This window comes from Eschrichtius robustus, chromosome 12, assembly GCF_028021215.1.
Source record: "Eschrichtius robustus isolate mEscRob2 chromosome 12, mEscRob2.pri, whole genome shotgun sequence".
Classification (NCBI taxonomy): Eukaryota; Metazoa; Chordata; class Mammalia; order Artiodactyla; family Eschrichtiidae; genus Eschrichtius; species Eschrichtius robustus.
In genome coordinates, this window is record NC_090835.1 from 28,088,718 (window position 1) to 28,106,049 (window position 17,332).

General features: G+C 40.0%; 1 protein-coding gene across 3 annotated transcripts in view; it reads right to left on the reverse strand.

The window, feature by feature from the left end:
* The window catches only part of PTPRG (protein tyrosine phosphatase receptor type G), a 723,417-nt gene that overhangs the window by 536,828 nt on the left and 169,257 nt on the right, over nt 1-17,332 (reverse strand). For all 3 annotated transcript variants that reach the window (XM_068557227.1, XM_068557228.1, XM_068557226.1), the window contains exon 2: nt 6,833-6,937. In XM_068557227.1, the coding sequence (XP_068413328.1) occupies nt 6,833-6,937 (105 nt within the window). The remainder of the gene's footprint in view (nt 1-6,832; nt 6,938-17,332) is intronic.

Sequence of the window (17,332 nt, forward strand, 5' to 3'; positions counted from 1 at the left end):
CAGTGAGAATTATCCCCCTTCGTGTGTAGCATCTGTCTACACAAGAAAAACATGAGCTATACATTATTAAAAGTGCAGAAAACCAAACAGGGTAAACTAAAAAGGGGTGGGAGGAGAAACCACCACCTGTTTTTCCCCAAGTCTTTGAGGGGGAGGAGAGAAAACAGAGAGCTTTATAAAAATGCCTCAAAAAAGCCATATATGACAAACCCACAGCAAGCATCATACTCAATGGTGAAAAACTGAAAGCATTTCACTAAGATCAGGAACAAGACACGGATGTGTCCACTCTTGCCACTCTTATTCAACACAGCTTTGGAAGTCCTAGCCACGGCAATCATAGAAGAGAAAGAAATAAAAGGAAAACAAATTGGAAAAGAAGAAGTAAAACTGCCAGTGTTTGCCGATGACATGATACTATACATAGAAAATCCTAAAGATGCCACCAGAACTAATCAATGAATTTGGTAAGGTCACAGGATACAAAATTAATGCACAGAAATCTCTGGCATTCCTATACACCAACAACGAAAAATCAGAAAGAGAAGTTAAGGAAACAGTCCCATATACCATCGCAACAAAAAGAATAAAATACCTAGGAATAAACCTGCCTAAGGACGCAAAAGACTTGTACTCAGAAAACTATAAAACACTGATGAAAGAAATCAAAGATGACATAAACAGATGGAGAAATATACCATGTTCTTGGATTGGAAGAATCAATATTATGAAAATGACTATACTACCCAAAGCAATCTACCGATTCAATGCAATCCCTATCAAACTACCACTGGCATTCTTCACAGAATTCGAACAAAAAATTTTACAATTCGTATGGAAACACAAAAGACCCCGAATAGCCAAAGCAATCTTGAGAAAGAAAAATGGAGCTGGAGGAATCAGGGTCCCTGACTTCAGACTATACTACAAAGCTACAGTAATCAAGACAGTACGGTACTGGCACAAAAACAGAAATATAGATCAATGGTACAGGATAGAATGCCCAGAGATAAACCCACGCACATTTGGGCACCTAATTTACAACAAGGGAGGCAAGAACGTACAACGGAGAAAGGAGAGCCTCTTCAATAAGTGGTGCTGGGAAAACTGAACAGCTACATGTAAAAGAATGAAATTAGAACACTCCCTAACACCATACACAAAAATAAACTCCAAATGGATTAAAGACCTAAAGGTAAGACCAGACACTATAAAACTCTTAGACTAGGAAAACATGGGAAAAACACACCTTGACATAAACCACAGCAAGATCTTTTTTGACCCACCTCCTAGAGTAATGGAAATAAAAACAAAAATAAACAAATGGGACTTAAAAGCTTTTGCACAGCAAAGGAAACCATAAACAAGACAAAAAGACAACCTGAAGAATGGGAGAAAATATTTGCAAATGAAACAACAGACAAAGGATTAATCTCCAAAATATACAAACAGCTCATGGAGCTCAATATCAAAAAAACAATCCAATGAAAAAATGGGCATAAGACCAAAATAGACACTTCACCAAGAAAGACATGCAGATGGCCAAGAGGCACATGAAAAGATGCTCAACATCACTGATTATTAGAGAAATGCAAATCAAAACTACAATGAGGTATCACCTCACTCCAGTCAGAATGACTATTATCAAAAAATCTAGAAACAATAAATGCTGGAAAGGGTGTGGTGAAAAGGGAACCCTCTTGCACTGCTGGTGGGAATGCAAACAGATACAACCACAGTGGAAAACAGTATGGAGGTTCCTTAAAAAACTAAAAATAGAACTGCCATACGACCCAGCAATCCCACGACTGGGCATATACCCAGAGAAAACCATAATTCAAAAAGAGACATGTACCACAATGTTCACTGCAGCACTATTTACAGTAGCCAGGACATGGAGCCAACCTAAATGTCCATCAACAGATGACTGGATAAAGAAGATGGGGCACATATATACAATGGAATATTACTCAGGCATAAAAAGAAACGAAACTGAGTTATTTGTAGTGAGGTGCATGGACCTAGAGTCTGTCATACAGAGTGAAGTAAGTCAAAGAGAAAAACAAATACCATATTCTAACGCACATATATAGGATCTAAAAAAAAAAAAAAAAAATGGTACTGATGAACCTAGTTGCAGGGCAGGATGTAGACATAGAGAATGGACTTGAGGACATGGGGTGGGAGGGGGAAGCTGGGGTGAAGTGAGAGTAGCATCCACACATATACACTACCGAATGTAAAACAGTTAGCCAGTGGGAAGCAGCAGCATAGCACAGGGAGATCAGCTCAGTGCTTTGCGACAACCTAGAGGGGTGGGATAGGGAGGGTGGGAGGGAGGCTCAAGAGGGAGGGGATGTGGGAACATATGTATGCATATGGCTGATTCACTTTGGTGTACAACAGAAACTGACACAGTACTGTGAAGCAATTATACTCCAATAAAGATCTATTTAAAAAAAAAGCCTCAAATTTCCACTTGAACTTCCTCCAAATTTGTTTCCCATTTCCCTTTCTGGCAACAATGACCTACCTAGCATGTGTTACGTTTTGTGTAATAATTACAGAAGTTCTGGGCGAACTCCAAAATTCATGGGCTGTCATCACCTCAAGTAACACAGAAAAAATATCTCTATCTTAGTCAAGAAAACTAACAGAAGAGAAAGTGTTGTAATATTCCCAATGAGATACTCTTAAAACTATTGCTTTTATTTTTTTTCTGTGTAATTCTGCATGAAACACATCAAAGGTCTTTCCCCCCTTTTCCCTATTCTTGGTATAAGGAAAATAAATCCAAAGATATAAAGCAATCTTGAAATTACACTGCTATTATTAACAGTTAATAATAATAATCTTACATTTATGTTCTGCTTCATATCTCTTATGCGTGATATTTTCAAGTTGAACTCAGATATTATGAGCACTCCTTTTTAGAGTAGAAAAAAGTAAGAACCAGAGAGATAACCTATCCTCAGATGAGCACAATGGGACTAAAACACCTGTCTCCAGGCTCCTCAGTAAACAGTCCTCTAGCCTAAAGCTGCAGGTGTTCACAATGGCATCATTTGATAAGCCTATGAAAGTAAAGTTGTTTAGCATTTCAAATATAAATAGGATGTAGACATTATCCAAGGTGATGCAGTGAAACTGAAATAACTCGGCTAGTCCTAAAGGGATAAGTTACACTAGTATCAATGAAATGCTATCATGACAATATCCGTAAAACAAGTTCTCCACAGCTCAAATACTTACGCAACTCTCCTCAAGTGACCAGGTGGGATGCCACCAGAATAATCAGACCAGCATCATTCACCAAAACCCACCCTGTACCCAATAGCAACCTAATGATTAGGACACCAGAACCCAGGGGCCCCTGGACCACCAACACCCACTCCTCTCTCCCCTTTCCACCTCCTGAAGCACATCACTCCCTCATCTTTGTCCCTTCCAGTACTTTCCGAGAGCAGGACCACCACAATCACTGTGAATGCTACCTAGAACATTTGCTGGGGATATTTCAGCTCAAGGGAAATGCAAGGCCAGAAAACACAGAGACATGTTCCAAATCTCTGGAGAGTTTTGTTTATGAGTCAGGCTAACATCTGCTCAATAACCCAGGCTGTATCAGTGTGATCAGGAGTTGCAAACCTTCTCTGTAAAGGGCCAGATAATAATATTCTAGGCTTCCTGGTCAAAGGTCTATGTGGCCACTACTCAACTCTGCAGTCGTAACATGAAAGTAGCCATCAACAAGTGCCAAACGTGGTTGTGTTCCAATAAAACTTTACTCACAAAAACAGGTGCTGGTTTGTAGTCTGCCAAGCCCTGAACTTAAGGATAGTTTTGGCTTAACCCTCATTCCCACATCTCAAATGGGCAATTCTTGTGAATTATGGCTGACAGAATTTAGCTAGTTAGCTCCAAGTATTACCTAGGGATCACCCACTGTCAATCATAGCACCCAACTGAGAATTCCAATAACAACAATATCAACAGTAGCAAAAGTACTAATAGTGCCAAAAACAGCAAGAAGTAATATTAGGTACATTATACCAGGGATTTGTTAAATTTTTCACACACATCATCTCATTTCATTCCCATTAACATCTCTATGAGGGAAGTTCTACTAATTATTCCTATTTCAAAGATGGGGAGACTGAGGCTCCAAGCAGTTAAATGCCCTCCCAACATCATAAAGATATTAAGAGATAAGCCTTAGATTTGAACCATAGTCTTTGTGACTTCAAAATTCACACTCTCACACACAATACCCCCCAAAGCACCAATGCCTTTATCTTAGGAGGAACTAAGACAAACTTGTGAATTAGAGTCATGAGATTAAAATCTGGACCATTAAACCAATCTTTCAGAAGTGGCCTGCTTCACCTCTGCTAAATCTAAAACCATTCCCCTCTGCAAATAATGACCTTTCTTTTGGCAGTCCAACTTTCCAAACAACATTTATACCTATAGGTAATAACTGCAGCTCATAGTTCAACATCTGGTACACTGTGGTTTTAACAGGCCCTTGTCTGAAGTACCAAAGGTGACAGGCAACAACTCTTACTCCTTCCTGCCCTTTCTTTATCTATTTGCCAAATGCTAAGGAGTGTCTCTAAAGGATCCCAAAGTGTTCTTGACATGAGAACCAATATTTCACCACTTTGCTGAAAATAACCACTGACACCATGGAATTTTCAGGAAGATGTTTAAAGTATAGGACTATAAACCATCAATTGATATCTCTCTCATTCTTTTCTTCTCCTTTTACTTTTATTTTTTCCATTACACCTAGCAAGTTACTCCACTGGTTCTTCCAAGCCAGTCTATATCCTTCTGGGGGATTCTTCAAATGACTGTCTTATCCTGATTCCAGAAAAAAAAAAACAACTAAAACAGAGGTTGACAAACTATGGCCTGTGGACCCTATCCAACCGGCTGCCAATTTTAGTACAACCTGAAAAGTAAGAATGATTTCTCTATTTTTAAATGTTTGAGGAAAAAAAAAAGTCTAAAATATAAGATTTCCTGACAGATGAAAATTATAATAAATTCAAATTTCATTGTTCATAAATCAATTTTTATCAGAACCCAGTTCGTCCATCTACCTATGGCTGCTTTTGCACTATAAGGCAGACTTGAGTAGCTGCAACAGAGACCATATGCCCTGCAAAGTCCAAGATATTTACCACTGGGATCTTTATAGAAGAGCATGCCAACCCGCTGAAGATGAACTAGTAGCCGTTCTACCGACAGAAACAGTTCCCAAATCCAGACACAATGCATTCCAGAAATACAAAATGGAGACTCATTAAGTCCACCAGAGTTAAGAATATCAACAAATGCTCCATCCCAAAGATTGCACTAATTATGTCCATTCTTAACTAAGTAATGGGAACATTTTTAGGCCCTTCATTCCTTCACGGCCATTTGCAATTGTAGATGCTGATGGGATATAACTTCCAATTTCCCAACAGCATTATTATTCGAAATTGATGAACTGTAAATAGCAGGCCACTTTATGCCTCTTCCTAACTGATATCAGAGCCACAGAGTACAAAACGATAAATTTTCTTTGGGTTTCTTGGCAAGAAGCTATATACATGTAATTTCGGCCTTCATCTTCCAATTTCCTTCATTTATCAGAAATGGTGACAAAAAGGCTCTAATTAGATAATTCTAATCACAAGGAACGGGGTGTGATGGAAGACTTCAGAATCACTATCTGTTCCTTGCAAAACAAAGCAGATAGACTATTCTCCCTGTAGGGGCAGGAGATTTATCAATAGACAAAAGGATGCAAAAAGCCAATAGATAAGGTGTAATTAAAGATCAGGCCTATAAATTTTACACTGACATGAATTTAACAGGATTTGCAGGTGGAAATTCAGGGTTTAAAACCAGAGTATCATTATGAAAATAATACCTTTCAGTTCTGTATGCAACAACATTGCATAATGCACAGATTTATTATTAAGACTAATACTCCATGCCTCCAAGCACTTTCATACAAAAATTTGAATTATTCAGTGCTAGAGTGATTTCCAAAGTGGTCTGTCTTCCTCAAGCATTCCTCCTTAATTAGCTACGCTACACTTTCCATGTATTTTTGTGCACCAAAATCTCTTTTAGAAATAACAATCCACCTATCTTATTTTTGATAGTTGTTAGAAGCATAAGCCAGAAAGGCCTGTATATTCTTGCAGATCTTTTTTTTTTTTTTGCCCCTTCAAATGTAAGAAAATTATTTCCAATGTAGTATTCAACATAGTTTTAACAATGCTCTCTCTCTTCACTGGCTCAAAGGTGAAATGTGAAAAAAAAAATGAAACGAACTACAGAAACACCGTAGAGGGCTGAAATACATTCAACTAACAAGATTTGATTTGAAAATAAAGTTGCATTTCTTAGATTAAAGCATAATAGGTCATTTTGATACGTGACGCGCTGTAATATTTAGCAGCTATTTAGCAGCTGAAGACTAGGCTTATATTTTCTGCTCTCTGAAATCACAGCCACTGGGAAGAGACAAGAAAAGGCTGCGTCTTTCGGAAAATTACAAGTTTGGTACAATAACTCATTAACAAGTAAAGTTCAGAAATAAATGCAAATTGAGGGGAAAACAGCAGGTTGAGAAAACAGGTGGGAGAGATAAATTAAGGTACTTATCACCTTGAGGAAAAACAGGCTTGAATATTTCAACTTTTAGTGAACTACAAAAGGTTTGAACAAACAGAAATCAGGCGTGAAAGTGATTAAAAGCGTGCTTTCAAATGAATTTAATGGGATGTGAACTGGCCTGTATGATCGCGGTGGGAACCAGTCAACTCACCCGAGTAGGCCCAGTACGGGTCGCCGGAAGCCTTGCGCCTGCGGATCTGCGCCGAGCTGCCCTGTCTGTTCTCATGCAGGGATCCCATGTAGCCTTCCGTCAACGCTGCAAGACAGGAGAGGCGCGGTGAGTCAAAATCATCACCCCGCTGCACACAGGAGGGGTGTCAAACGCACACAGCCCAGTGACCGCCTAGAAGCACAGACCTTGGGGGTAACTGAACAGAACCTCCTGATTTTACAGAAAAACAACTACAGGAGAACCTAGAGAGATTACCAGGATTATTATTAATACTAATAATAGCTTACAATGAGCCTTTTCTCTGTGCCACGAACTCAAGATGCACTAAACACTTTACATACATTATCTTATATAATTCGCAAGGAACTACCAGGCAGTAGATACAATGTCTCAATAATGGGTCCATTCAGATAAGCAAACTGAAGCTTAGAATAGTTGAGTAACTTAGGCTTGCCCAAGGTCATACAACTGTAGGCCTAGAACCCGCGGTTCTGGTTCCAACTACATGCATAAGCCGATGTCCTAGGTGCACAGGGCCTCTAGCCTTATTTGATCGTCATCGAGCAAGGGGTCATTCCATCTCTTTTACAGATGGAGGAATGAAGGCTCAGAGACACTAAGTAACCAGTCCCAGGTCACACAGCTAAGTATGCAGCAGATCAAGGAACCAAATACAAGCATGCCTGCCACAAAGCTCAGGCCTCTGCCATCCAAACACAGCACAGTCTGAGGCCTGGAACACACCCCATGGTGTGAACCAGTCCTCCACATACTTTGGACCCCAGATAGTCACCTGTTATATCTGAAGATATGAAACTTGAAACCCTCCAAGGCCAGCAATGTTCAGAAAAGAAACACTGCTTAATGATGTATTTCTTTGAAAACGCAGAATGAATCCAATCTGCTACCCCAATATGGAGAGCTTCCATCTGCCTGCTACAGTGTTCAAAGCCCTCTGCTCCCAGCTCCTTCATGGATGCAAATTTCTTTTGTGGTGAGCCCACACCTGAATGCACTGATGTGTAAGAAGACAAGTATCACAGGTGCCCAGAATCCAAAATGAATTGGAACTGCACTTCAAACAATACATCCCAGCTGTCTGTGTTAATATTTAAATGCACCCAAACAAAATCAAGTGTGCCTTTGAAAAGCAAGGAAAATGGTTAGAGGAACTGTATATTCATATTCAGTTTAAGACTAAGATGGCACCAAGAAAGCACAAAACATTATTCCAAATTAGTCAGAGTAGTGATAATAATAATCATCTCACCATGATGGCATTAGCTTTGTTGACAACGTGATGGTCATGAAGAAAAATTAGGAAACATGTAAAGTACCTTATGCTTGCATGTTAATTGCAAAGACTGGCTTTAAAAGAAACAATGCTTGAACAAAGCTACTCCACAGAGATGAGCCCTTTAGAGAGAAATGGGAATCTTGTAAAATCCAAACACACATTCCAAAAGTAAACCTGGTGTCATCTATGCATGCTCTTTGGTCCTGAATGACAAAGTCAAAACCTAAGTTACTAACCATTTTTAAAGTAAGATGAAGGTTTAGATACATATGGTCCAATTCATCCTATACTCTTGCAGATGAGCCATTCAGAGCCTCAGGAAGTTGACCATTCTAAGCTTCTACGGATCAATAATAAAATTTCCCACCTCCTAGTCTCCTAATCTATTTTTTCCTCCACTAAAGCATACTAAATAAACAGTTGGTCGGCTTCCTTGTCTGTTCACAGTAACTTGTGTTACCTTCATAATGATCCTATGAGGTTGGTATTTTTAACTCCATTTTACAGACAAGGAAACTGAGGCTCAACCACATACCCAATAAAAAGTTTCCTAATTGTTCGACTGATTTATTTTCTATGCATATGGGAAATATCTTATGTACCTGTCTTCTATGCTTCTTAGAGCTAATTCACTCTGAATAATCACTCACGAATAATCCTTCCTCCTTGTATCAAAACAATGAGTAAAAAAACCGTGTCCCCATTCCCACACATACCCCTGGGGCCAGGGACACAGTTTACAGTGATTCACTGGCTTAAGTCAAACAAGGTCCACCCTTGGCCCTGGCAGGGATGGGGGCAACATGACGTGGTTGTCCAATCCATGACTCGTGACCTAGCAGGTGGAGTGGGGTGTGATGATTACCTAAACAGAGACTTGGCAACAAATTTCCACTATGTTATCAGGCATTTAAAAAGCCCTACACACACACCCAGAGCTGAATAAGGTGCTCTGCTCATAGTAGCTGGTGTTGTCCTTATACCAATCTTATGAGGCTCGTATGTTTAGCCCCAGTGACACATATGTTTGGGCATGGAGACACCGGCCAGTCAGAGAGATTCTTCTCTCTCTTGCTGAAGGTGTTATGACATGAGCTGGAAGCTTCAAGGTTGAGGGTCAAGCAGGGGATCAGTAGAGGCGCTCAAAAACGGAACCAAGCAGGACTTCCGTGGTGGTCCAGTGGTAAAGAATCCGCCTTACAATGCGGGGGACGTGGGTTCGATCGCTGGTCGTGGGACTAGGATCCCACATGCCGCAGGGCAACTGAGCCCTTGCGTCACAACTACTGAGCTCGCGCACCTCAACTAGAGAGAGAAAACCCGCATGCTACAATGAGAGAGAAGCCCACGCGCCGCAAGGAAAGATCGTGCATGCCACAACAACGATCCCGCGCGGGTGCCACAGCTAAGACCTGACACGGCCAAAAATAACTTAAATAAATAATAAATCTTAAAATGAAACCAAGCCAGAGAAAGCAAAATCTATGTATCAATTCTGTTGACAAAATTGAAGCTCAGGATAAAGCCAATTTGAAACCAACCCCCTGGAAGGCTTTAGAGTTACATGAACCAATCACTTACCAAAGCTCACTTTTCCCCCAGTGACACTCATGTGACCTTGGTGACCTTCAAACAAGTCACTTCAACACCTAATCATCAATTTTTCCATGCAGAAAAGGCCACTGTTGAACTAGAGCTCTGACTCTCAACCCTGGCTGCTTTAAAAACAAAACAAAACAAACAAAACCCTATGCCCTGGACCCTACCTCCAGAGATTCCACTTTAACTGGTCTGGGGTGGGACCAAGATATCAGCCCTTTTTTTAAAATGTTCTCCAGGTGATTCTATTTTGCAGCCAGAGATAAGAACCACCAACTTCCCTGCTGAGCTAGACCTGAGGCCCTGTTATCTGTGACACTATTAACCTACCCTCACAGCCTGTGACTTGACAGGCTAAGCCTGTCTTAATTCTAGTAAAGACCTGGCCACCGAACTGAATAGCCTGCTGCCTAAATCACACCAGTGTGGCGTTGACCTGAGCAATTAGACAAGCAAATCTAAACTGAACCAGAGTTCCAGCCAGATTCGGCTCACAAACAAATGAACCAGGTATAAAAGTAAAGAAGGAATGAGGATATTCATTTATACTCTTTACAGAAGATCACACTAGAATCACAGTCTCCATCACCAGTCCCCTCTTCTTTTTTTTCCTGAAAGGGAAGTGCCTTTTATTTCTCAGAACTTTTGAGAATATTAGGGTGCAGCAAAGGAGGACAAAGCCCGCCAGCAGCTGCATTACCCATCCTACCGGGAATGCAAAGCTACGGAGTCCAGAGGTTCATCAGGTAAGTGTGAAAATGTCCAAGTACTTAGAAGTAGACCATAATCCCAACAGTCTTTAACCGGACTGGATACAGGCCATAGGTTTTAGGGTCCCACACACGTCACCTCTCCAAACCCACTAAACCATTAATGAAAAAGCAAGTCTACAAAGATATATCCAACTCAAGAAACAAGGGAGGGACACATCAGAAGGTCCTCCCCTGACACTGCAAAGTAATGGAATCCATACCCCAAAGCACAGATACTTTCCCAGCCATACGTCACACTGCGGTGTAGGGCATCTGCACTGAGCAGTGGAACTGCCTGTCTGAAGGGGGTTCACTTGGGCCAAATGTGAGGTGTGGCTTTGCTGTATAAAGACCAACAGACTAGAAGTGACAGAGGGGGCAGGGCCGTCCCAAGGAAGGTGGGTTAAGGCCGTCATCATCACACTCCCCAGAGTACTGAGGAACAATGTGGGTGGTGCCCAGCAAGGTAAGAATGGGCAGGAAAACCTGCATCTGAAGGGCATGCTGCATGGCCTATGAAGGGCTCTAAGTTCCCTGAGACAAGGAGCTCTCAGCCTACCTCCCATGATGGAGCTTGGCATATGGTGTGTATTCAGTAATGAGTGAGTGAGTGAATAAATACATGAACACCAGAAAGGCTCACGGTGCCTGCGTTGGAGGCTAGAGTACGTGTGTGTGTGTGTGTGTGCGTGTGTGTTGGTGTGTGCTTATATGAGCCATAAGCAAAAACACAATCTTCTCCCCTACTGTCTCGCTTTTTAAACACCACTCTCCTATCAGAAACAGCAAACATCTAAAACGTGAAACTGGAAGGAACTCGTTTGAGTATCTAATAAGCAATTCTTTAGGAATCAACTCAGAAATGAACCAGGTAGCAAAGGACTTCATCACGCCAGCACCAGATCTCTTTTTTTTAAGACATCAACTATTCATTAAAGATAACTATATTTAGTTTTCCCTTTTATTCCATCTACGTCAGTAGTGTGTGATTTCTTTTTCCCCAAATAAGAACATAATCATGTATTACTGGCACCTGCATGACTGAAAACAAAGTTTCAAGTCCCTTCTTCAAATGTGTTTTGATCATATGACAAAGTATTTCCTAAAAGCAACTTTTAAAAATTATTACTTGAACAGCAGTCAAAAACTGTATATGGAGTATATTAAGCAACGTAAATGTCTCATTGGCAAGGAGCAGAGATTTGCAAAAAGAAATAATCTGTGGTTCCCAAGTAAAGATACAGACTCAGCACACCAAATTCAATCAATTTTAATATTCTTCGAACTCTTCTAAACTCCAGGGGCCACCTAACGGCGGCATGGCAATGATATGGTGAGGCTATGAATCATGCTATTGATTTTCAATATCTTCTGTGCAGAAAATTAAATTATGCAAATGCATGCCTTTGCGGATCCTTACCTTCATGTCAAATTGCTTACTTGCTTATGTCAGCAGCTTAATTACACAATTAAAAATGGTGCATGCTTATGAAAATATGTAGTTTCACTCCTCAGAACAGACAGGAAGTGTAAATCTGCCTATAGTTATCATGTGACTACCAAGAGGGAGGAGTTGGTGTTATGCAAACATACATTCCGTATTCTCCCAAGTTCTGTAGCACCAAGCCGGCCACGGTTTATGGAGCTGAAGTCGGCTGACAGCTGAAAGCTCAGGAGGGCTTTCAGTGGTTTACAATGCTTCAAGGAATTGGGTTTGCAGTGATGTAACAAGTGTAGAAGACAAATGATGCCCAACTATATACTGCCATACACTCCTCTTCAAAGAGGTTGTCTCCAGTGAAAGTTTAACCAAACCACACACACGGCTAACAAACCTGGACATGAGGAATATCAAACCTGGGGAGCCTACAAGGGTCTGGATAGTATAATAATAATATGATTTTCTAAAGGGAAAACCCAGCTACTCCTATCACCCAGGAAAATGTGTCTTTCAATGTCAACAGTACAGAAGTAGAGATTTCAAAACCAGTAGCATTAACTAGCCAATGATTCCCACAGCTCACTCAGCAGGAGGAATCCTAAGTAGGCTGCTATGCAGAAAGCTGACTGAGTGACAGGTCTTTTCATCAGGGCGTCTTCAGAAACTCTATCACCTCTCAGAACTTGTACGGAGACTACCTCATTTCCAGCCTGAAGCGAAAAAGATAATAACGTTTCCAGACCCAAAGGCCCAATCCTTTCCTACAAAAATATCCTAAGAGCTACCTACCACAGAAGATATCAACAAAACTGTTTCCTATGTGCATGATTTAATTTCCCAGAGCCATTGGACAGAGTTTATAACAATAAATGTTTTTATTCTGGGAATATAAAAGCAGACGTGTATCCCATCTGCCTTAACTATATCTTCAGGAGGCTTTGGTATCATTCTTACTCTCAGTGTTTTACAGAAATTTTGACTTGAGGAGGAAAAAGAGTTTCAAGCTGTGTTAACTCTTCTGTGTTAACTTAACAGGCTGAATATTTTTCATACCAAGAGACTAGCTCCTCTAAACACTACATCAAATAACATTCTTGACATAGATGTCTTTTCTTGGGTTTTATGGTCAGAGAGAAGGGTCACTGAATCTACATGAGATTAAAAATAAACATATTTACATATTGATAGAGAATATTTTTCTTCCAAAATTGCAAATGTATAAACTGAAATTACAGAGTACAACTAACGTCTTACTGTTTTTGACAAAAGTGGTCCATTTACACATGCATTTGTATATCTGAAAATGAAAGGAAGTCAGAGGTGCCTACAAAGAAAGGAAAACTGTGGCCACCAAGCGTTTCAAAATACCCACGGCATTCTCCACACTACTGTTTCATCTTACCATATTGAACCAGCAGTGTCCACTTGATCATAGCAATGTTATAATCTCCTATAGGGAAGTGTGATTATATGACAGAAGTTATGTAAAGGTGAAACCAGAGTCCGTTTATAATGAGAACAGCCCCAAATTCCATCTAAAACAAAGTCGCATAGCTTGTACCCAAAGCAAAATAGTGTAGTGACACTTGAGGGTATTTCCACTTAACTATATGTCCAATTCTAGGTCACTCCAAAGGACTCAGAAGCCTGGGAGAACTGGTCAGCTTCCATCCAAAACTGAAAACATCAGAACAAAGAAGTTCTGGCTCCCCAGTGCCAGAATGAAAATTACTTTAGGATGATGGACGGATGGCTCTCATATAAAGAGTCCTAGTTCTCTGCCAGAGTAACTGCCAAAAATAAGCCCACTAAAAATAAGTAACAGGCACACACATTTTCAAATTCAGAATGCCTATTTCCAGAATGGCAGACAAGCAGTTAAGCAGGCTGTTTGTATTTATTATAACTGCTCATACAACAAACAAATTAAAGATCCCTCAAGGATGGTGAAATCTCTCTATCAAGTATAATTTTCTCTAAATTTTAAAGAGCATTTAAGAACATTAAATCCCACACAACAGCCTAAAATGAATAAATCTTTATCTTTATTGTGACTACAATAGGCAAAATTATCAAATTATAGTTAAAGTAATTAAATATTCCATCAGCCTCTCATCTCCTTTGTGCCTGTATTTCAATTAATTGTAGTAAGATGTACTTAGTGAGTGTCCCAAAAAGTAAATCAAGAAGTGCATTCCTTTGTAACTACTGCATTACAAATGGTCCCCCTAGTTGTTTGTGATACTGAGCTAAGGTCAAATACAATAGATTATATTATAGTAGATTACCTATTTTATCACATTCAAATGTACCCATTGTTCCAACAACAAAAAAAGTATTTTTCATCATCCAAAGTGATAAAGAGACCTAATAGAGAGCCATGACTTTTTTTTTTTTTTTTTTTTTAAGTAAAATAGATTACTAAAACTTACAGGCAGTTCAAGGGAAAAAAGGAATCACAGAGCAATATAGTATCCTAGGGGGACAAAGAACACATTTTTACAGGCTTGTAGAAATTACTTAAGTCAGGTAGAGAGGCAAAATAATGAACTTCTATTTGTTATTTTACTCTAAAATAACACTGACAACAAAAGGCAGAATCTTTTTTTTTTTTTTTTTTTAAATCAGACAGGGCTAAAAGGGACAAAAAATTAGAGCGATTCATCTGCTATCAACTATATCACAGTTTAAAAACTTCAGAAATAAAAAACACGCTTCCCAACAGGTCCGAGAAAGGGTACACTTGAACCAATGATTTACATGGAGGCTCATTATACATTTGTGGTGAAAATCTGAAAAATATCACAGTTCACTCTTCCTCAGAGACACTCTCCTAAAAAACAATTGGACTCCTGATATCAAACATCATACAGAAATAACCCAACCGACCCTTCCAATCCATTTTAATCTGTTTGGTTCTCAAAGTTTCTTGGTTCTGTAAGATTCCTGCGAACATGAGGATTAGGCATAGATGGTGTTTTAGCAATGTCCACTGCCACAAATCTGTACTTCCAATTTGACAACTGTGCCATCTCTTTGAATCCTTCATGATCAACAGAACGGGCAAATTCAGATTAGCCATTACAACTGGTGGCCACCACGCTGAATACAGCCATGGACCCAGATGTCTTGTTCCACCCACTGTAGGTGTTTGCATGCGTGTGTGTTTAATTAGTTGTCAACTTGAGAAAATCCAAGAAAGAACTCCAATATCTGTATTTTTTAATGAGAAATATGAACTTCGTTCTCAAATAGCACCAATATGTATGTTATGTGAATAGTGACTAGCTCTTTAGAGAAGAATCATGACCCTGCCCATGTCAAGTCCCTTTCTTATCTAGTTCCTATGGCCATTTGGGTTTGCCACCTACGGCCTGGCCCAATAACAGGTAATTTACTAACTCAATCTTTGCCTATGAGGAGGGTATTATTAAAAGTAACATCGATATAGTGGCTCATATACTTCTTCCAATAATCTTGTGGCTTAGTTACAATTACTCATAAAAGGCATGTAACTTGCCTAAGAACACATAGCCTTGAACCAGATATTCCTCTCAAGCCTGTACAGCTGACACTATACTACAACTATTCTTCACAAAATTGAATTTTAGGAATCATAGAAATATCTGTGAGTTAACAGTTTCTCCACCTGCTCAAAAGTAAATAAACGTCACAAGTGAAAAACAGTTTCTCCATGGGCCTTCAAAAACTAAAAACCTAACGATTTCAAAAGGAAGAAGCTGTCTAAGCCACTCTTCCCACCACTATTGCCAACTGTCTGAGATAAAATCTAGTTCTGACAGTACTAACAGAAAAATGTAGAGGGATTTTCCTAACGTGATGTGGAGAATATCCAACTACAATTATACAAACACTGGTTATTTGTCTATAAAAAGAAAGTCACTCATATTAAAGCAGAAATAAATATTAAGTTACAACTTGAATTAGGGAAACAAAGTGACACATTGATTAATAAATTTTCTTCATTTTTTTCTTGTTTAAAATGTATAACTGTAAATGCCTGATACATTTTTATCCCTGAGAAATAAAGAATAAACTTTATAACTTGGGCCTTTTATATAGCTGAGTTATACATACACATATAGTCCCTGTGAAACACTGAATGAACAATATTCAACGAAATGGGCATTTTTCATAGAACAAAAAGAAATGGGCAAAGAGAAAACTCTACTTAAATGTTGTTGGGTGCCCATTTCAAAACTACGGCACATCTACAAACCCTAGCAAAATGTGCCATGATGCACATTTCCAGAACGTGGAGAGAGCAAGCATCATAGTGACAAAAATACCCACCAAGATAGTACCCAACCACGGTAGATGGTAGAAAACACACTGAGGCACAAGCCCTAAGCTCTGGGCTTAGGGATCACATACAGAGGGCATTCCAACCATGACACCCCTTGCTCAAGACACCAGACACCAGCCACAGTGTGGATAGACCCGACTGGCTAGTTAACCCAGGAACCTGTGACCTCTGGGGCCACGTTAAAGACACCACGTCAATCCTGGCCAGCCAACCACTCCGTGGCCTCTAGCTGTCTATGCGTGCGCTGCTAGGCAACAAAGTTCCCACTCTACCTCCACACTGACTATCTGTTTAAGTGGTTCCTAACTCCTTCTGGCCAAAAGGAGAATTTCTAGGGAATTTGGTAAGATTTAGGCAAGTATTCCTGGTCTTTCCAAGGCAGGATACTAGTACACCAAGGCATTCAACAGTACATACCAAACCCCACATTACTCCTGCCATCTCAGAGCTTTCTTTCCGCTAGCAGGTCGATCAATCCATACATAAATTATAATTTGTGTACATGGTGAAACAAATATGAAAATTAAATGAAACAAGCATGATACAGTAAGGAAAAATAGAAATAGGGAAGGAAGGTAGAGAGATTAATCAGGGAAGTAGGTATCATTTTAGTTGAAGGCATTGATGCACAGGATGGGAGGAGAGAGGTCAAGACAGGGGAAAAGCATGTATGAGGATGTTGAGGCAGGAAAGAAGGTGGCATAAGGAGGCCAGCCTGGCTGAAGCTTGGTGAGCTGGTGGGGGGAGAAGAAGGAGGTTGAAGAGGAGCAAGAGCAACATCCTACAGGATGAGCTCTGAATGAGCTTGAGAAGGCAATGAAGGACTCCAAGAGGACAACCCATATGTCTAATGTGTACTTTCCTTTAAAACAGCTCTCTTGATATATAACGGGTTTTAGTATATTTACAGAGTTCTGCAACCATTACCAGAATCTAAATTTAGAATACTGTTACCAACGTATGCTTTGAAAAGGTGCCTCTGCCGTGGCAGGGGGACTGGAGGGAGGCGGGCAAGAGCAGAAAACAGTGGCTCCTCACCTGGGCCCCCAGGGTGAGTGAAGAC